This window comes from Colius striatus, chromosome 1 (assembly GCF_028858725.1).
Source record: "Colius striatus isolate bColStr4 chromosome 1, bColStr4.1.hap1, whole genome shotgun sequence".
Taxonomy (NCBI): domain Eukaryota; kingdom Metazoa; phylum Chordata; class Aves; order Coliiformes; family Coliidae; genus Colius; species Colius striatus.
This window is the reverse complement of record NC_084759.1, coordinates 24,679,228-24,701,457: the sequence shown is the minus strand read 5'-3', so window position 1 is coordinate 24,701,457 and position 22,230 is coordinate 24,679,228. Positions and strand designations below refer to the sequence as shown.

General features: G+C 39.7%; 1 protein-coding gene across 4 annotated transcripts; it reads left to right on the top strand.

Moving 5' to 3' along the window:
* The first annotated feature begins 1,467 nt into the window (after positions 1 to 1,467).
* On the top strand, positions 1,468 to 22,116 carry SPART (spartin). Of its 4 annotated transcripts, XM_062020442.1 has the most exons (10): positions 1,468 to 1,656; positions 6,844 to 7,673; positions 8,780 to 8,977; positions 9,910 to 10,020; positions 11,717 to 11,846; positions 12,994 to 13,188; positions 14,110 to 14,268; positions 14,345 to 14,435; positions 15,423 to 15,515; positions 18,202 to 18,263. In XM_062020442.1, exons 2-9 carry the CDS (start codon positions 6,846 to 6,848, stop codon positions 15,469 to 15,471), a joined length of 1,761 nt encoding a protein of 586 aa, XP_061876426.1. In that variant the 5' UTR covers positions 1,468 to 1,656; positions 6,844 to 6,845; the 3' UTR covers positions 15,472 to 15,515; positions 18,202 to 18,263. The 4 variants fall into 4 exon arrangements, with proteins under 4 accessions (XP_061876426.1, XP_061876427.1, XP_061876424.1 ...); XM_062020443.1 differs by lacking the exons at positions 15,423 to 15,515; positions 18,202 to 18,263 and adding an exon at positions 22,066 to 22,116; XM_062020440.1 differs by lacking the exon at positions 15,423 to 15,515 and having other exon boundaries at positions 18,202 to 19,816.
* Positions 22,117 to 22,230: the final 114 nt, after the last annotated feature.

The following is a 22,230-nucleotide window of genomic DNA, read 5'->3' as shown; positions in this document are numbered from 1 at the left end:
AGTTCCTTATGTCTTGCATATATATATATATATATATATATATATATATATCTACCCACATAACATAATTCAGTGTCATCTAGGATCTCTCTCTGATTTGTGGATAGCTTGTCTCCTCCAAGTTGTTCTCTGTTTCTTGTCAGTAGGGACAGGAGTGAAGAGCAGGCAGATGAGAAGCTGGGAACACAGAATTCAGAGATACGTATTGTGCTAGAAACTACAACATGTGATGAATTTCCGGAGATACTTCAGACCTAATGAAGCCAAGAGAGAAACCTGTCTTGCAGGACTGTGCTGGACGAGACTGTCACTATCTAAAGACAATGTTTACTATTCATTTCTTATGACTGCTGATGATCCACGATTAGCATACACATGACAGCACCTGGGAAAATAAGCTAATTATCCCTATCAGTGCTGGCACTCAGTAAGTTCTGGAAGAGCTAGTTTGGGTAGAGAGCTGTGCACCATGGAGTGCACCTTTGCTAGATTTAACATGGTTAGAAATTTTCCATATGAAAGGCAAGCTGAAGATTTTCTGCATAGGTTATGAAAGTGGCAAATAAATAATATATTGGCAGATTGCATTCAGAAACACCGAGACGTTGAAGTCTCTCTGAGAACAAGGCAACTGACTTAGATTTAGTGAAGTGCCTTAGGAGATTTAATGAAATCGTTTTTCTTTCGGTTTCTCACACCAGTGCACAAAGCTGGCTTCTCCTTCCCTTCCACAGCTAAGAAGCCAGCACTGGGTGAGGCAGCCAGCTCCTCTTTCCCCAAATTTGGAAATGAGCCTGTCCTTGAGACCGTCACCTCTGCAAACACAGCACCTTTCCGAGAAGGGCAATCATTTTGACACATTCAAGTAACAAAATGAAATTTTAAACGTGCCCTGAAAAGGGAGACTTTTAAGCCTCAGCATCATAGTTTTGAGGCCTCATTTTTCCATTTTCTGAATATGGCTGTCCCTGACATAACCAGAAGCGCCCGTTACAGCAGGACACTGCAGCATCTCTGTCACGGCCAGCTGCGGCGCCCGCCTGCCGGTGCCGGTGCCGGTGCCGGCCGGTGCCGCTTCCAGCTTGCCGGCGGACGCCCCGGCCGGGCCCAGGGCCGCGCCGCCGCTGCGCCCGGGCCAGCGAGGGGGGTCCTTTTCTTTCCTGAAGAGACATCCAAGTCAGGGGAAACGCGGGACACCGGCGATATTGACTAACCTCCCTTTATTAATTAAATTGTTGAATTAAGATAACCACGCTGCTGTCACTAGGCCGAGCGTTCTCCGCTCGCCGCTGTCTGCTGAAACACCTCTTCTCCTCCCGCCCCCGCTCAGATCCTTCCCGTGACGCCGCCGAGGAGGCCTCAGCGCACCGGCCCCCGCGCCGCTCGCTCAGCCCCGCCCGCCCGCCGGGCGCTCGGTGACGCCAGAGCCGCGTGCCGGCGGCCCCACCTCCCGCCTGACCCGTGAGGCGGTGGCGCAGGCGGGCCGGGCTGCGGTGCGCTTCTTCACGCACCGGCGGGCTGTCCTCAGGACTCTTGTTCTCCCGGGACGGGCAGGCGGAGGGTCGCAGGCTGGGAGCCTCAGCGTAGCACGGCTACCGCTGCCCCGCTGTCCCCGGCCAGTCGTCAGCGGCGTCCCGCGGCGAAGGCGTCGCTCCGGTCAGCACTGGGCGGGAGTGGCTGCGTGAGCGGCGGGGGAGCCGGCACACGGGCCTGGGCAGGGCCCGGCAGGGCTGGTGGCGGGTGTTCTCGCCCTGCCATGACAAGGGGGCTCGGGCAGCCGATGCGAGGCCCCGCATTCCCGCGGGACGGTCCAGTCCAGCGGTCAGGGAAGGAGCGGGGGGTTCCGCTGCCCTGCGCTGCGGGGCGGTCAGAGCCGGGGGGCGTGAGTGTCGCCTCAGCGGCGCAGCTCTGAGGGGCGGGGAAGTCACAAGCAGGGCCATGGTTAGGCCAGGTTGAAGTAGCCGTGACAGCGAGTAATTTTTTGAGTGTCTCCTTATGGAGATGAGAGGTTATTTGTCGGAATGCTCTGGAACACTGCTTCTTACGTTTTGTCTTTTTTAAAAAGATTCATAACAGATAGTTTGGGCTTAAGTTATTTGAATGTGGAGAAATCTGTTGGCGGCAATGGTAAACTGGCAGGCACACAGCTATTGAAAAAGTATTAAGTAGCAACCGTACATAATGCTGAATTTTTCTTGATGATATTAGATCTTTGACTACGGAATGGCAGATAGTGACAGTGTCTTTGTACTTAATACTGTGGAAAATGTAAATGCCAGACAGCTGCGTGATAAAGGAAATAATCTGCCCGACTGGTTTTTCACTTTCCTTTTTAGAGTACTATCAAGTAGGTTCTCAGAGCCTAAAGTCTCTGCATTGAGAACAGGTGGTAGAAATAAAGACTTAAGGAAAGACCATTTATTTGGACAAAATAAGGCTTGCGACAATTGTAGTACTGAGAGGAGAAAAATTAGGCATGCTTGCTGGGTCAATGTAAGTGCTGGGATACTGGCCTGAGAAGATGGTGGAGGTTGAAATGTCAGAAGATGGGAGTTGAGAGAAGTCTTCAGTAATTTTGAGAGTAAGATCAGGTCTCTGACTTTCTCTGTTATCTAGTCTTTGATACTGTCTAGCCTGAGCTGCTTAAATATGAGCATTAGGCCACCACTTAATGAAAAATTTAAGGGCTACTTTAAACAAATTTAAATAAAAGGAGAAAACCATGTATTTATCAGCTAGTACCTGGCTTGTATTGGTTTAAATCCTTTGTAATATTTTTTAAAATACAATTTGTTCTTTAAATTCTTGAGAATTACTAATACTTTCTTAATCTTTCCCTACAGAAATAAGACTTAAACAGTTCCATCTGCATGGTAGTTCTCCTTTGTCCTCTTGGTTTAAGGGGTTTGTTTTGGGTTTGCTTTTTCTTTTCTTACACCCCCTGGGTTTAAAAAATAGTGAGTTGGAAAGATTGTCCTGTCTCAATCAGTCAGGATATTTAATCATCTTAATAAGATTTGGGCTTCGTGTTTACCTTCTGGCAGTAAGATCCACAGTTGAGCTACTTTTCAAAGACATTATTATATTTTACATAGATCATTATTAAATTAATCTAAAAAAAAAATGAAGTGAGGTTTGCTTCTTCACAGGAAGGGCTGTCAGCCACATGGTTGAGATGCTAGCTTGCAATATCAAATTGAACTCATGTTTACTTGTTGCACTGTAGCCTCCTTAGCCAAGTCTCTTAAAACCATAGAGTGTATCTGTACTGGTAAATGGAAAAAGGACCAAGGAATGAGCTCAAGTGCTGTATTGATCTGTAGTTATCTACAGTGCCCAGTAGCTCTTTTCTTAGCTCTGTTTTGGACTGGCTTTCTCCAAGAAAAGTTCCGCTAAGTCTTATTTAGCACTAAGTACAGATCTGGGCCAAGCCATAGGACCAAAGGCTGGTTTGTCATGCCGCTCTCATTGAGTAATATAGCCCTTGTCATTCATTCCAGCTTTAAAACAGAGGAAACAAGACTGTGTTATACAGGAGTGGATTACAGATAAGTATTAAAGCATGCAGCACACATATACTATAATAAGATCTTCCACTGAAAATAACAATGCCTGAGGATCTTTTTTGCATACGGTTAGATTGCTACTTATATGTTCTTTTTCAAAGACCATTTCTATTTTTGTTGTGAGGGAGCAATCCAGTTGGCTTATTTATGCCATCTTTTATTATTGTTATTTTTAATGAAATAATAAAAACCAAATTCAGCCCTTCAGGATGACTTTTAGTTACCTTGTGTTAAAACCTACTCTGAATTCTTTGCTTCATTTCCAAATGCTTTGCCACCAAATGCATATCTTGGTGGTAGCTAAACTGTACACGTACTGCAAACTAGGGATGTTTCAATCAATCAGAGATGAGTTGTAATGCTCCCAGTCTTCTGAATTTCTGTGCCAGCTTTTTTATCTATCACACGTGGCCATGCACTAGTGCTGTGTGTACAATGATTGTGCTGACATCTCTGTTTTCTTTCCTAGTAATAAAGACTGAGCTTTAGCAAGAACAGCCATGTTGACAGTGTGAGGATTGTACAGTGAATAGTAAATTAATTCCCGATGAAATGTAGCTGTGACTTTAGGATCTTGCTCAATGCCTCTTCTTATTGTACAGTAACAATCACTAGCAAAAGAATTATTTAAAAGCCCTAAAGTATCTTTATCTTGACCTCTCCCAGCAAAAACAAATAAAAAACTAGACTGCAGTACTGCAGTTGTGTTCACACAAACTAATTGTTTACTTAAAGCCTTAAGGAAAGTGTTACAGAATTGTTACAGACGCTAAATTTGTCAAAACACTAAATTTTGCTCATAAAGAAGTAAAATTCAATGTCAGGCTAAACTTCTCTTTCTCAGTCTTCTAAATGTCTTCTGGAAACCTGCAATAAATTTTAAATTAGAATTCTTTGCTGTTAAATTGCTTTTCATCTTTATTCCTTTCTTAAGAGGAAAAATGGATTTTTGATCAGTAAATACAAGTATTGACATCAGATGAGGTGGTTTGAGAGTTCCCAAGTTTACTTGCTAGCAAATAATTTGACTGTCATAAATGGTTCGCATCTAGATCATAAAATTTCTGATGTGGTGAAGTATTATCTTTCAGTGTAAGCACACAGCTGTATTTGCAAACTTGTTAGAGTTCTTTCCAATTACTTTCATAATTGCTTGCTGTTGCGCTAGTGAGAGATGTACTTCTGACTTGTAAACTTGATGTCCTTGGTGGTTATTAAATACACACTCCCATATCAATGTTGTTCTTCATCTTAAATGAAAGATGCCAAGCCTGTTGGCCGCAAGTGACTGTAATCAACCAGAAAAATCTCCTTCATCCCAAGATTTGTTTTTCTGCTACCTGATGGGGAAAGGGCAGCGATCCTGGTGGCTTGAGTTGCTGCTGATCCTCTCCACATGGGCTGCCTTCTCAAGCTGCCTCATCATATTCCTATCCATATGTCTGTCATTGGAATGAGATCACACATCATGTCTTCTGCGTGAAATCTGATTTTGTTGCATTGTAGAAATGGTGTGCGTTTCACATTACATGGTACTTCTGTAACAGTCACATGTACTATCTGCTTTTTGGTCATAAAGGATGTAGATGCAGAGCACAGTATTCCATCTTTGCCTCTTAAAAGTCTGTTTGTGACCTGCACTGCTTAAACTTCTGTAGTTTTGTTGGAGTAGAGAAAGGATACTTTCCAGATTATATATACACTTACTCTTTTTACTTCATTTATAATTAGACTAAAACAAGAAGAGACATTAAGTAAACGTAATTGTAGATCATGTTTCAGGATTTTATTAAGAGCTTGGATTTCAATAGTTCTTTCCTGTTTTACCTTCTCTTCATACAGTATATTTACAGAGACTAATCCAATTTCTTAGCCTTTGATTTATTGACTTGGTAAGCCAAACTTACCTCTCTCTAGGGAAAAGTAAAGTAAGTGGTTGATCAGGAAAAAAAAAAAAAAATTATTAGCCTTCAGCACACCTCTTCCTGTTCTGGTGCAGCTTTCTTGAATGTGACTCAGTGTTGTGTGAGGTCTCACCAGTGCTGTGTACAGTGGTGTTAAGGCTTCAGTATGTGTAATGAAAGTATTTTAATTTTACACTTTACTTAACCTCCATGTATTCTGTAGCTTGCCATCATTGGCATTGACAGATGTCTCTTAATTTTTCCTCCTTCCATCCACCTTACTGCAAGGGATCATTGTTTTTTCTGGACAATACATGCTCTTTCATTTTCCATTTTGGTTATCCACGGTCACTGTTCTTGGCTAGTGTAATACCCTGATTTTTTTGAATTGGTTATATCTTTCAACACTGTAAAAAAAAAAAAATCCCTGCAATTTTTGTGTTGTATACACAGTCTTAGTCCAAGAATGATTTGTGTTTGTTGCTTTTGGCCATGACTGAAGATCTGTTAGAAGACCTATTAGACTGAAGACGCTGTTAAAACAGTGATTTTATACACTTTAAAGTTCAAATAAACCTATTGGATACTTTTCTGCTTTTCAGTTTTTGAAATCCACATGAGGCAGTTTGAGGAATACATTCCAAAAGAGATGTAAAAATGGCAACATTTTGTAGGTATTGGTGCTTCCAATTTTTTTGTCACCTGGGGAGCAAGGAAGGGAAAACACCAGTTGTCTTTCTCACTTTATAAACACTGTAAGGGAAATAAGTAATTCCCTTGTTTTTATTCTGTAAAGCACAGGTTAAACTGTTCAAAGTATTTCTTCCCAGTTCTGTGTATTGATGTTAGTTGAAGTTTATAAAATCTGTTTAAATCTGTTGAGTGCTTTCCCTTTAAATAAAAATGTACTGAGTTTGTAAGTTCAACCTTTATTTAAATAGACAAAACATTAACTGAATTTCTTAATACCTTGGAGATTTTTGGAAAAGACTATCAAAAGTGAAATTAGGTTTTTTCTAATTAGTTTTTTCACTTTTCTATTTGCTGTTGATCTTAATATTTTTTTAAGATAGGTTTAATATCAAGTGTGTCCACATTCTTCAGATGTTTAACTTATAAGAAATAAAAGTCTGTGATGTAATGAGATGTGATGGTTGTAAGTTCTTTGCTGTCTTGGAATCACGTATGCTAAATCTGAAGGTTAATAGGAGATAACTGTAACATGTCAGACACCATACCAACCAACTAGATAGCTTTCTGCTAATACATGCAGTATGGTTGTTAGAAACCCATTAAAAGGTGTTTTGTTCTAAGGTAGACTTTGTATGGCTTCATCTGTGTATAATCTTACTAATTTTTATTCCAATTTGCAGTAATGGAAGAATCTCAAGATCTGGTTGTGGAAGATGCAAATATTAAAGCTATTAATGAAGAGTATAAGCAAGCCTTTATTTTTATCAATAGAGGACTGAACACAGATGAACAGGGTCGGAAGAAAGAGGCAAGAAGTTATTATAAGCAAGGGCTTGACCACTTGCTCCGAGGAATCAACATTCCATCGCAGGGTCCCACATGTGTAGGGTCCCAGTGGGAGTCTGCCAGGCAAATGCAGCAGAAGATGAGGGAGACCCTCCGAAATGTTCATGCTCGACTTGACATTCTAGAAGAAAACACCTCACCTGTACAAACAAGTCCTGCTGCAATGGCTGCCCCTGCTGAGGTGCCCAAGTTGTACCCATCTATTCCTTCCAAAGAAGAGCCAGAAAGGCCCCCTGCTCCTACTTCTCTGTTTGTACCAAGCCAGCCACCTGCAGCAGATGGAAGTGGTGTAACCATGAGCCAGGGACAAATTCCAGCTACAAGTCCATCATCTGCAAAGCCTCTCTGTCTGCCAAGTGAAGCACCTCCTGCGTACACTCCTCAAGCTACCAATGGCCATTTTACTGTGTCTTATGGCACAGACTCTGGGGAGTTTTCTTCTGTAGGTGAGGACTACTACCATAAGTGTACTCAGCCACCACCCCTTGAAAACCTGGGAGTGGCTGTAGATGAGCTGATCTTGATTCCCCAAGGAGTACAGATATTCTTTGTGACTCCTGATGGGCAAGTTAGTGCTCCTTCATATCCTGGCTATCTGCGCATTGTCAAATTCTTGGATACGGACAGGGAGGCTGCCCAGAATCTCCCTTCTGCATTTCTTCAGGTAACAGGAAAATAGGTAACAGAAATTTAATTAAATTTCAAAAAGTGTCATAAAACTTAAAAAGCAATCTCTTTAAATTCTCGCTACTCTAAGCCTAAATCTCTGTGTGGTAATATGAAGGATGTTACAGCTGTTAGAAAAAGAGTTTTCTGCAAGTACACGCTATTAATGACTCTGAAAAAATCACCACGATATCTTCCCAAGGTTAAGTGCTGACTGTTTTGGTGAACAGAACAGTTCTTTCTAAAGGAGTTGACTTCACATGTTTTTTCATAAAATGAACTTCCCCTTCCTCACATAGAGAAGACATGATGATTCACCTAACATGTCAGCATAAAATGGAGTTGTGCGCTACTCACTTCAGTCCCAAATAGCGATAAGGTATTGCAGTTAGGACCACTAAAAATTTGAAATTTGAGGGCCCATGTTCATCCAGACTCTGAACTATAAATTTAAAAAATGCATTATTTGGATTTTTTTCAGCTCATGCTTCCTTCATGTGGGCATGTTCTGTAACATAGTCAGAAACCAGACCGGAAACACAATCTAGTTGCTGATAAGATTGGGTACTGGAAATCTCATCAGCTAGGAGAAACTTGGAGAAACAAACCAAAACTGTTTCCTGGTTTTCAGTCTGCTGGTTTAGCTCCATCTGTTTTATCAGTTTTCAACAGCTGGCCAGCGACAGCCATGCATTCTCTTTATCTCATCATATAAATCTGTACAGAGAGCTACAGGAAGTTACAGGTGCTGTGAATCCTGACTTGTCAGTGCTTTTCATCTGCTTCTAAACCTCAAGATCTCAAGACTAGACCTCAGTTAAGAGCCTACCAGCCTGAATTACAGTTCTGTCAAGATTAGTATTTTCTCTATATTAGTGTGAGAACTAATCAAGAACAGTATTTACAGTCATATATGGAGTTCTTTTGGGTGTGATATTTTTGGGGCTGCTTTTTTTTGGAGAAGGGTTCAAAATGACATAAGGCCTTTTTGGTTTTCTTACTGAACTTTATGGACAATCAGATTTGTGGTGCTTATCAGTACGTTCTGCCTGCCTTCCTTTTTGAAAAGATCCGTTCATTGCTTTATGTACATATCTTTTCCAGGTTTGTGACTGGTTGTATCCTCTAATGTGTAACCAGTCTCCTGTTCTGTGCTGCAATACTGGAGTCTACATGTTCCCTGACTCCATGTCCCAGTTACCAGGGTCCTACGTGGGAGTAGTGCTTTCTTCAGAACTTCCAGCAGCTGACAGAGAGCTGTTTGAGGATCTCTTAAAACAAATGTCTGACCTTCGAATACAGGTATATTTCTGTGCTGCATGTTTTAAGCCAATAAGGAAAGGTGTAACTGATCAGTATATTCCCCATTTACATTTAGTTGTGTAAAACTGCAGAGTTCTTTGTCTTGTTTGGTAAGCTCACCAATGAGAAATAAAGTATCTGAGATTAAGCAACCTAGTAATGAAACTGTAAGCCCTGTGAGGCAGGAGGACAGAAATTTTAAAATCATTCTTAGCAGAGAGGAATTGAAGATCTTTTAGTATATTTTCTCTGATTTTCCAAAAGATAATATGGGACTCAAAATGAAACTTCGTTTTCAGGAGAAAGCACGTTTTTAACTCTGTACACACATGCATACACTCTCTGTGTAGTTTTGATGATACTATTCCTGCAATATTGTGGCCAAATGTGTTTACATTTCAAAAATGTTAAGCCACTTCAAAAAAGACCTGTGAAATTAGTGCATACCTCAAAAAGCCTGCCTTCAAATGAGATCTCAAAATAGTTAAATCTAGTGCTTTATTGCAGTAAGATATTGACAAATGGAGAAAATAGAAATAACCCATAGTCTAACAGAGGTACAGTAAGATACATTGACTGGACTGTAAGAGCACTGGAGCACCATTTCAGGAGGAATAGTGATCAATAACTACTTAAAAGGTCATAGCAAGATTTGAATGCAGTAATAATGAAGGACCAGTTTACAGCATACCATGAGGGTAGAGTTCTGTTAAAATATAAATCATATGGAGTTCAGCAGGAAATTTCAAAAGCATAGTGGACCACTCAATTTTACTTAAAAGGGAAAAGTATTGCAGAATTGTATGATGTTTCAGTACAAGACTTAGTGGATCTTTCATCTCTCTTCTGTAGTAGTAGTTCAAACTCAGTATCTCATTGTTTCCTTCTTGTCCTAAAATTCCTTGTCTTTGTTAATGTTCCCTGATACAAAGTCACAGGTGCCAGGATCCCTTAGGAGAGTAGGGTTAACTTCAGAGCTCCCAGCAACTGAGAGAGAGCATTTTGAAGATAAATTTAAACAGATGTCTGGCCACAAAGTCCAGGTAAACTCCAGGACAGTGATTCCAAAGTTTTGTATTAAAAAAAGTGTCACTGAAATACATGTTAGAATTGCTGAGATTCCAGATGTGATTGACAACAACAGCATATACTGTTCCCTGTGGGATATTTTGTTGTTGTTGTTTATTTTGTGGTTTGGTTGGTTTGTTGTTTGGGTTTTTTTTTTTACAGTTTGCAAATCAGATTTCTGGAGTTCTTAAAACTATTATAGCACAAATATTCCAAAGCCTAGTGTGACGGCCATTTAACATCTGTTTTGTGTAATACTTATGAGGATCCAATTAACAACTATATTTAATGTAATTACAGTGTTTAGTCACCTGTCGTCCTAGAGAATCTGTTTCCGCTTCATAGTATGGTCCTTAGATGTCTCGTTGACTTTCTTCACAGTGGGTCAAACTGTGATGCAACTAAATTATATCTGAAACAACTCAGGTTTATTTCTTTGTTTGGTTTAGCCATAACTGTGCATTAAAGGTTATTTCTCCTGCTCAGACCCCAAAGTGTTTTGGTCACCTGTGAAAGACGTTTCTTGAACATGAGAACTCACACTACTGTCAAGCACTAGTTGATGGCGTTGTATATGTCTGATACATTTTTAATCTTCTAAGTAGTCACCTTCTAAGTCTTACTATTTTCTGTTCATGTTGGTTTTCTTTTGCTTTACTGTAGTGGTCTTCTTTGTGCAGTACCCTGCCTTTATTTGCAATGAATATTTTGGGAGAATCTAAGAAGTCACTGTAATAGCAAAAATTATTCATATTTTCTATTCTATTCTGCTCATAGATTTCACCTCTGAATATTTTCATTTAAACTTTGCTAGACTAAACAATTTTTTTTTCTATCCATCATTAACTAGCTGTGTTTTCAATCATTAAAATGTTTGGATTGGTATTTTTTTTTCCCTTTTACACTGGAAAAGTCCTCAAAATAGAATCTTAACAAAAACCTAAGTGTATTCTTTTTTGCTTTCTAAAATTAAAGTTTAACTATGTGAACTATGTAAAGCGATGTTATACTTTTTAGAAACAGTACCCAGAATGTGGTGGTGCTATGTTTGATCTTTTGATTAACATATACTCCAGAAACTCGTAGTGTTTGACATAAAATCACACAGAACCTCTGAACTCAGCTTTAAATGGGGAGCAGTATCATGCACAGCTTGATGTGTTCCTTGGCTGTGCCAGTCTGCAAAAAATATCTACAATGCATAGAATGAATAGTCTCCTTTATCCTCTCCTCCCAAATTAAAAAGTAAAGAGCAAAACAACCAGAACAGCTGCATTCTTGTTGTGCAGCTGGATTCTCTAACCAAAGATGGCAGTTCCCATACTGAATAATAATAGAGCTGACTTCTCTCAACTCTTTATGTTTTTTGCTAGTGAACTTCCCCTGCTTACCTATTTGACCATGAGGCCATGATGGCAGGCAAGTATTTTCACTGTAACTAGATGAAGAAAGAAAGTGTAAGAAGATAACAAGGTGTCTGATAAGCTTTTTTGAATGCACAGCATTTATGTGCAAAAGTAATTGAATCACAAATAGCTCTTGAGTTTCTGTATGCTTACCTAAGGAATACACAACATTAGCATTATTGAATGATTAAGATCTGTATGAACTAAAACTTCTAAACCAAAAATCCTGATGATAGATTCTCAGGTGTTTATTTTCTCTTGGCAGCCTTCAGAAGCCTCCAGTGATGCAGTTAACTTGCCTCAGACTGTACATATCCAACCTCAACCTGAAGGAGAAGAAAAACAGAAAGAGCTGCCAGAATGGAGTGAGAAAGTTTCCCACGCAATTTTGTCAGGTACTGTTGTAATAAAAGGATTGTGTTGAGTGTGAACTTCTGTGGGTAACATTTAAACAGCTATTTTCACCAAAATGCCTGTGTGCTGGTAGAAGCTGAGTGGTGAACAATTACTTCTGACCAGTTGTGATCATCTAAAGGATATTAGGATGAGCTTTATAAAAACAGTGTAAAATTTATATCCATTACCAACAGCCTTGTTTGTTCCCAGTGCATTAGCTTTCTAGTTTGGCTTTATCTTAGGATAGTGATGCCTGTGACTCACTGTGGTAGAACAATGTATATTATTGTTATAATAAAAGTATATAATAAAAATGATAATAAAAATGTTATATTAAAGCAGGCATCTGTTGAGATTTCTGCAGGTAAACTTTTCTTTTTCCCTCTGAGAACTGAGGAGACAGAGGGGGTATCTCATTAATATTTGTAAGTATAGAAACGGATGTCAGGAGATTGGGGCATCCCTTTTTTCTATTGTAGCTAGCAACAGGACAAGGGGTAATGGGATGAAGCTAAAACACAAAAAAGTTCCATTTAAACATAAGGGAAAACTATTTAACTATTCAGGTGAGGGAGCCCTGGCACAGGCTGTCCAGGGAGGGTGTGTAGTCTCCTTCCTTGGAGGTCTTCAAGACCCATATGGACACATTCCTATGCAATCTGATCTAGGTTGACCTGCTTCTGCGAGAGGGTTGGACTAGATGATCTTTTGAGGTCCCTTCCAACCCCTACCATTCTATGATTCTCTGAATATACTAATGACCATCAGATGATTGTAATAAGCATGATTCTTCTAGGAGGGCTAGAGGGTTGGGTTGTATGTTTTCAGAATATTAATAGTAGTGAGTGCAGTTCTATCACTTGTGACCCAAATGGGGCTTGGCTATCTATTAAAAAACTGAGTATCTGTATTAAGCTGACATTTGGATGAGGGCTGTCTGTGTTAAAGTTAATTGAAAAAAATGTAGTTGGTGTAGGAACTGAAATCACTGAAGGAATTCATGCTGCCCATTCAGGGAAGAATATAATTGGAGACTGTGTAATCTGAAATATTTCTGAAGTTTGTTGCAGAGGCAGAGAAGAGAAAGCTGTTTTCACCATAGTCTGTAAAATTGTACATCTGAGAAAAACTATTTTTGCCTTGAAGGTGCATCTTGGGTAAGCTGGGGCCTAGTAAAAGGAGCAGAATATACCGGTAAAGCTATCCACAAGGGAGCTTCTAAACTGCGAGAACACATTCAACCAGAAGAAAAGCCTCTGGAAGTCAACCCAACTGTAGCAAAGGGACTTCATGTAGCAAAACAGGCTACTGGAGGAGCTGTGAAAGTCAGCCAGTTCCTAGGTAAAATTTCCCACCTCATAGTATATTATATTTTTACTTTAAGAAGTATTCTGTAAAATGAGAGTTTTCTCTAGCCAGGGAACTGGGGAAGAGACTGACCTGATGAAATCCAGAGAGAGCAGTTCAGGCCTACTTACCTCCTGCATTGGACATGCTTTAGGAAAAAAAAAATTATATGGCCTTGGGGCATCTTTTTGTTTCCTGAAAGAATAGTCTGTACAGTCTTAAGTTTGACCTGTTTATCTGTGTGTCCCTTCTTAAGCTGTTAACCATGTATTTTAAAAGCTGTGCTGTCTCACTGGTTACTAACATACTAGATAATGTGTGTGTGCCCGTTCTCAAATATGCACACCTAAACCAAGTCTATTTGACTATGTATACACTTCCAGAAAGAAGTGACTTGATGTTCAGAGTTGCTTGGTAACCCTTGCAAGCTCTTAGCAGTTCTCAGTAGCTTCATTCTCTTGTTTACATTAAGGTTTATGTTATCTGGTAATTCATTCATAAGTTTAAAAGCAAGTTGTGCTAGATGTTATAAAACTCCTTTGAAGAACTGGAATGCTTGTAAAAAAGATTTCTCCAGAAGATAAGTCAGGAATGAAACACAGCTTGTTCCCTATCTGCAAGTTGGGGATAACAAAACAACGGGAACAGTTTATTGAAATTTCAATGTGAGACATAAATGTATTTCTTTTGAAGTGCTTCTTAGCTGTGAGACTAACCTTACTTTTTCTTAGGAACCAGAGCTGTGCAGAGTCTGACAAATAGGTTGGTTTTTTTTTTCAGTTGGGTACTTAAGTGTGGATTAAAGTCTATCTTCAAAATAAGCATATTTAACTAGGAGTGTTAATTAGCAATAAGGACTTTTAAAGATATTCTGTGTTCTTACTAAATAATCTGCATTCCTTTGCTTTATGGTAGTTGAAGGAGTGTGCTCTATAGCAAACTGTGTTGGAAAGGAACTGGCTCCCCATGTGAAGAAGCATGGCAGCAAATTAGTTCCAGAATCTCTTAAGAAAGATAAAGATGGCAAATCTACTTTTGATGGTGCTCTGGTGGTAGCAGCAAGTGGAGTTCAAGGTAATAATTCCTTATACTTTTTCTAATTGTATGCTTTTCAGTACTGTCAACTCAGATAAGCTGTTTATTTTTACAGGGTTATCAGCAGTGTGGCAAGGTTTAGAAAGTGCAGCGAAGTGCATTGTTAAAAGTGTTTCAACTGAGACTGTAAAAACAGTCAAATACAAGTAAGTTATGTTTTCATTGGTTTCATCTACAGCATATTGTCATTGTGTTTGCATATTGGCAAAAAAAAATGCTTGTGAAAGTGCAGGGAAGATAACTCAAATACCTGTTTTGTTTTAATTGTGCACCACATAAGCTACTAAGTGCACAGTAATGAGTGTCTCCTGTAAGTAAGAATATGACACGAATAAATGATTGTGATATGTATTTTTTTAGTGCTCTTGTAGAAGTATTACAGCTTCAGGCTACGTTAAAAATAATGTTCAGATTTATATCTTTGCTCCATGATATAATGTTATTGTGAAAAAAATTACTGGCTTAAAATTGTCAGCCCTGATCCTGAATTTCTGTAAACTTTAAGAAAAGTGGAAGAAGTTCATCTGTCAGCAGGTCTCACTAAAGTGAGGAGGAACAAAGAAAAAAAAATTGTAAGGAAATGTAAGGGCATAAGTAGCAATAATGGCAATAATAGGGTAGCTTCAACTTGCAAAATGCAGAAGTTAATAGAAAAAGATAATGGGAGAAGTCTGATATTAAGACAATGTTACTAAAACAATGAAAAGACCAAAGTTGAATGCATATACTAAAAGACCTGTGGAGCATAAGGAAATAACACTGAAATAACTGCAAAACAAATGAAATGCATCCTTCAAAATGCAATAGGTATGCAAGACAGTGAAGAGTAAGCAAAAGCATGTAGGCCAAATGGAACTGATAAGAGCAGCAAAAGAGGTGTTAAAAAGGATTGCTGAAAGTGCATGCAGGCTACCAGCAGACAAGATAACAAGGTAAACATCCGCATGCAGTATTAAGTTGATTGGCATTCAGGGCTAGGTTGTGATGCATTTCAATAGGAGGCTGGACATTGAAGTTCTAGTCAGTGATGCTTTATTGCTAATGTTAGTTTTCAGTAGAAATGTCAGGAGGTGGTGTACTGGTACTCATTTCATATAAATTCACATTAATGTTTTTGTTTCCTATAAAAATAGGAAATATGGAGATCATCAGCCAACAGCCACTGAAAGTAAAAAACAATAAGTAGTTAAATGTTGCAGTTAATTACAATTGAAAATATTTAATAGGTAATCTTTAAAATCTATCTAACAAATGTATTAAAATAATATCTCTTTTATAAGCTGTGTTTTTTTTAGTGACAAATATTTCTGCCATTTGAAAATACTTCAGTGAATTAACTTAATTCCATTTGATAAAATAAAATAACTAAAATAAATAAAGCTGTAGGAGCATAATCGGTGTCTCCTAAAGCAAGAAAAAACTTAGCTAAAATGTAGCTGCAGTACCCTTATAGATAGAATTCTAAATAGATGCTCATTGTATATGCACGTTGATCAAAATTTGGGGGAAATACAGCTTCAGAAGTAGTATGCAAGTACCATGCTACTACCTTGGTGGTCTTTTTACAACAATTCTGCCCAAATTATGCAATTGAGACAGAAAAATCCTTCATAAAATATTAAGAAATTGTTAATCTAACTGTACTGGATAAGCTACAGTCTTACCTTTAATGAGGTTACCTCTTTTACTGATCTAACATAAAATTGACAAATACTGCACTTTTGGTGTGAGATTAATTCTGTGATCTGCAAATCTGATGATGGTGATTCAAGGCTGTTGCTCTATCAGAATTAAAAACACAACAGAAGCACTAATTCCTTTTATTTGGTTTCATTGCTGGTTCCAGACATTATGCCATAGCTGTTGTACTGATAATACAATAAGTTTTTTAAATTACTTTATATTCTGTGCTTCTCTCTAGCTATGTTTTCACTTCCTCAAAGAACCTCTGATCCTAAGGAGCATAGAGGGGGGAAAAGCAACTCCACCAACTGCTAGGATCTTAATGCTGCCAGAAATATTTCCCTTTGCCGGGTTGGTCTGATAACAGTGCTCTCTGAGGAAATGTTTGGCTGCCCAGTACCGCTGGAGTTACTGCTCTCACTGTACACTGTCCTCCTTCAGTATGCTCTCTCCACTGGTGTAGATATATACGTTTGCTACAGCTGAGAAATTAATATGAGACTGCTGATGCTCCTTAAAGTATAAAGAAGCTGGACCCACAGCCCAGTGGAAAGACCACAGAACTCTTAGGAATTTTCATCATATCCTTGAGATAGCTTTATTGAGCCTTTTGAGGATTTTTTAGGACTACTCCTCACTACCCTTTCCAAGTTACTTCAGATAAGTTTTCACTACACAGTGGATTTCTTTTGTAGGGACCTTGCTACCTCTAATATCTCAGCATAGTTGTGTCAGCAGTTCTCTCTACTCAGCAGACCTATTAGACTGTCTGGGTTAATTTGCTTGAGCACAGTGCTGCCCTACCTCAGTGAGTCTACTTTTAGGCTTTAGAGTTGGGCAGAGAGGAACCATCATGAGGTTCAAGGGTAAGTGCAGAGTCCTGCACCTGAGGAATAATAACCCCATGCACCAGTACTGTCTGGGGATCACCTGCAGGAGAGCAGCTCTGCTGAAAGAGACCTGGGAGTTGATAAACTAAACATGAGCCAGCAATGTGCCCTCGTGGCCAAGAAGGCCAATGGCATCCTGAGATGTATTGAGTGTGGCCAGCAGGCTGAGGGAGGTTCTCCTCTGCCTCTACTCTGTCCTGGTGAGGCCTCATCTGGAGTTCTGTGTCCAGTTTTGGGCACCCTAATTCAAGAATATTGATCGAGAACTTCTGGAGAGGGCCCAGCAGGAGAGGCTACCAAGGTGATGAGGGGACTGGAACATCTCTTGTACGTGGAGATGCTTTGAGAAGTGGGACTGTTTAGCCTGGAGAAGACTGAGAGGGTGGTATCTTATCAACACTTACAAATATTTAAAGGATGGGTGTCCAGGGGGTGGGGCAAGTCTTTTATCTGTGGTGCTCAGTGACAGGACAAGAGGCAGAACTTGGAACAAAGAAAGCTCTACTTGAACATGAGGAAAAACTTTGCTATGAGGGAGCCCTGGCACAGGCTGCTCAGGGAGGGTGTGAAGTATCCTTCTCTGGAGCATTTCCAAACCCACCTGGACACATTTCCAAACCCACCTGGATGCGTTCCTGTGTGACCTGATCAAGGTGAATCTGCTTTTATTAGGGGGTTGGACTTGGATGATACCTAGAGGTGTCTTCCAACCCCTATCATTCTGTGATTCTCCTTGGCTTCACTTGCAACTGACATGCCAGTGTCACTGTTACATAGTATCACATTATGCCACATAGACCCAGGCAAAGGTGATACAGGACAGGCACTAACCAACCACTATTCTGGCACTGGTGGTACCAACTGAGGAAAAATATGCCTGAGGTGATTCCCAACCCTTTTTTTTGTAACATGTGAGAAGGCAGGGCAGTGTTTGCACTTCCTTCTCCTCAGTGTTACCTGCTGTGGCACAGACTCAGAAGGTTTAGCCAGTTCCAAGGGTCTACAGGAGGCCTATGGGGATATAGAACATATTAAGAGTTTTATCTTAGGTGAAAAAGTACTAAGGAGTTATCACACAAAACTCCTCCCCACCTCTTTCTATGGTGAGCACTCCTCACCAAAAAGTAGAGGAAGGAGGGATATTGGTATCCTTACAGAGTAATCTGTCTGATAGAGGAACAGCCTTTACTCAAATAGCTTGGTAACTTCTGATTTTATTCTTTACACTTTCAGGCTGTGTGCTTACTATTTTTTCTTGGTAATGCTTAAATTTTTGAAAGATACAGTGAAGATTTAAATCCTGAGTAGACAAATGTACAAAACTACTATCTTTCTTAAGGTATGGAGATGATGCTGGCCATGCTACAGACAACGCTATGAATTCTGCAATCAATATTGGTGCGACAGCATTTAATATCGACAATCTTGGTATCAAAGCTGTTGTAAAGAGAACTGCAAAGCAAACCAGCCATGCTGTCTTAGATGAATATAAAGTACTGGATAATGAGAAGAAGGATAAAAAGTAAAAGCAATTAAATACTTTTCAAAGCCTTACATTAGATTTTCCTGTTTAGAAATAACTACATTGCTAATCTGCAATTTGACACAAATGACACTGTACTCTTCAAGTAACTATTATTTAGACATGTAAAAATGTAAAAGAAGGAAAGGCATCTGTAGCAGGAAAAATGAAAGTTGTCTTAACTCCTTGTTCCGTATTGAACAAGGGTCCTGAACAACTGGATCGGAGATTTAGACAACTGGAAGAGGATGAGTTTGCAGTTAATAAACTGTAAGCACACTTTCAAAATATAATATGGAGAAATAGATTTACTATAGATATACTATTATAAATATTTTTGTAATTCTTTATAAAGAAAGTGGCGATACAGGACAGATACTATTTTGAATTCTGAAACAAGTAGGATTACCAGTTCTGATGTTTAACTATATAAAGAGTTTTGCTGAAACAGCCTTGTCGTATTTAATATGCACTCCTAAAATAAGATTTGTGGTTTGTTGTTTTGGTTTTTTGTTGTTGAGAATTTCCCTTTTCAGTTACCAAACAGCTAATCTTATCCAAAGCTCATGTTAGAAGATATGAAAGATGAACCTTGGGTAACTAGGTATTTATTCCCTTTAACTGTTTGGGTTTTTTTTTTTCCATCTAGGATATAAAACCAAAGAAATCAAGTGTTTCTTCTAAAAGAGGGTATTTACAGCTGTGGAAAAAATATATTGTCCTATTGACTCTAAGGAATATAGAAAGATTCTTTAAAATTGAGGATTTTTTATGTGGAGGGGATAAGTAGGTTTTTGCATAAACTATTTTTCCATAAAAACATTCTGTAGAGGATGCTAGAAACTTCTGTGCAATCTATACTTTTCAGCCAATTCAGAAAGATTCAGAATATATATCATGGCCTCCTAATGGAGGACATTATGTATTTACTTCACAAATAGTTACAACAGTTGTCATCTTTGTTCCATGAAATTCACAGTTTCAAGGTGCTCTTTTAAAGGGTGTGAAGACAAGCTCTTTTAATGAATATGTGTGGAATAGAATAGATCCTACTTGTGTAGGCTTTTCATCCTGTTCCTACTGCATAGTGAACTAACTCCATGCAAAGAACCCTTGAGATTCTTTTACACTGTTACTTCATAGTTACTGAGTTTTATGGAAGCTACTCATTCTGCTATAGGCTGGACCTGCATCAGACAGAACACTATCAATTCTCAGCTTATCTCCATTTCATGTAAATGGAGAAAATAACTACAAATGGTTGTTAGCAAATGATATTCGCATCAGATTGAAAAGAAATAACAAATGTCTGTCAGAATGGTAGAAGCTACTGTATTTTGTGGAAGCTACTGTAGGTGTGTACTTGGGGGTGAGAAATGTGAAACAAAGGATCTAACCACTTGAAGTGTGAATTTGATTTATGGAAATAAAGATGAGATTAAAATTAATCTGTCCTTGGCCTTTTTATGATGTGAAGTTACTGTATAGATCAGTGAGTGTAAAGACAAGGATTTATTTTGGAGTAATAAAAGAATAGTATTTCAGTATGTCTACAGTAGAATCAAGCTCATCAATTTGACCTTAAAGTATTTCAAACTGATAAAGTCCATCAAAAGGACTACAACAAGGCCAATGTTATCCTGGGATGTATCAAGAAGAGTGTGGCCAGCAGAGCAAGGGAGGTTCTTCTCCCTCTCTACTCTGCCCTGGTGAGGCCTCATTCAGAGTCCTGTGTCCAGTTCTGGGCTTCCCCAGCTCAAGAGGGACAGGGAAGTGCTGGAGGGAGTCCAGGGCAGGACCACCAAGATGATCAGGGGACTGGAACTGCAGGAACTGGGGCTGTTTAGTTTGGAGAAAAGGAGGTTGAGGGGAAATCTTATTAAGATAAATATCTAAATGGTGGGTATCGGGAGGCTGGGATATCCTTTTTTCTGTATATCCTTTTTTTCTGTAGTAGCTAGCAACAGGACAAGGGGTAATGGGATGAAGCTGGAACACAAAAAGTTCCACTTAAATATGAGAAGAAACTATTGTACTGTTCAGGTGAGGGAGCCCTGGCACAGGCTGCCCAGAGGGGTTGTGCAGTCTCCTTCCTTGGAGGTCTTCAAGACCCGCCTGGACATATTCCTGTGTGACCTGATCTAGCTGAACCTGCTTCTGCAGGGGGCTTGGACTAGATGATCTCTAAAGGTCCTTGACAAACTAACTCTGTAGTCTTTTAAAAGGAATTAATAAAACTGCCTTCCATTACAACATGCTGACCAGGTTCTCATAGAATGGTGTAGGCTGGAAGGGACTTCCAGAGGTCCCAAACTAGAGAGCTCTGTAATAGACCATCTTCCTCATAAGGAAGATGCTTCAGTTCCCTGATCATCTCGGTGGTCCTGTGCTGGACTCTCCAGAAGTTCTCTGTCCCTCTTGAGCTGAGGAGACCAGAACTGGACACTACTCCAGATGAGGCCTCACCAGGGCCAACTAGAGGCAGAGGAGAACCTCCCTTGACCTGCTGGCCACACTCTTCTTGATGCATCCCAGAATGCCATTGGCCTTCTTTGCCATGAGGGCACATTGCTGGCTCATGTTTAGTTTATTATCAACCAGCACTCCCAGGTCTCTGCAGAGCTGCTCTCCAGCAGGTCAATCCCCAGCCTGTCCTTGTGCATGGGGTTGTTCCTTCCCAGGTGCAGGACTCTGTACTTGTCCTTGTTGAATCTCATGAGGTTCCTCTGCCCAGTTCTCAAGCTAGTCAAGATCCACCTCACCATCCATGCATCCAGGCCACACTATCTGAGCTTTCTGATGAGGCTGCTATGGGAAGACAGTGTCAAAAGACTTGCTGAAGTCAACATGGATGACATCTGCTGTTCTCCCCTTTAAGTCATTACCTCAATTATTGGTTTGGTAGGGAATGTGTTTTCAATATGTATCTTTAAAAAGTAGGATTCAGTAAATCAGGAAGGCAAAATGAGCAGCTAAATGTAAATGCAGTTACAGTGAAGTGCTCATCATTTTTTTTCTTGATTAAAGTATCTAAATTTTTAATTCAGTCCACACCTTGTGATAATTCACTGATTAGATGATAGTATCAGTCATAACTTGAGTGTCAAAAATCCCATTTTGCTCTAATATGTAACAGACAAGTGAAATTAAATTGGCTTTTTCTTCTTACAGTTGAGCTTCCTCTAGTGAGCGCTAGGTCTCATGAAATGGTGAGTTGATCTACGAGCACGTTAATGCCTCCCACTTTCACCGTGTCCTTGCATCGTTTCTGGTGCTTTACTGAGCAGCTGGTGAGCCATTTCAGCTCACTAACCAGCAGACGCTGCAAACATTAACATTTTCCCTGATGCAAGTTTTCTAGGTTTAGTGGGTTGTACTGGCTCATTGGAGAGTTACAGGAATGTCAGAGCTGGCACTGAAGCAGCTGGAGAAGGCGGGAGGGAGAGCTTGACACAGGCCAAGCATTAGGCTCTTAGATTCAGTCCACCCCCATAAAGCTTCACCTTGAGAAAGCCACGAACCAATCTGAAATTCCTTGTTTGGAAAAGGCAACATCAAACATTATTTAAGCATTAATCCAGACCATTGTAAGATAATTAAAGTATGAGCCAGTATACGTTGACAAATTAACTCTATTGACTTGTGATCAGTGATGATTATGACTGTCTGTCCCGTCTACAGCCGGGTTCTTGCAAACTAGCATATGCACAGCAGAGACCAAGGGTGTCAACATTCAGGCTGGGCAGGCTAAGACCAGGCTCCAAGATTCTGTGCCCACTTTCACAGGTGAGTCAAAGGATTTATTTAAAACTGTACTACTTTCCATCCAAAAGAAATGGGTTTTAA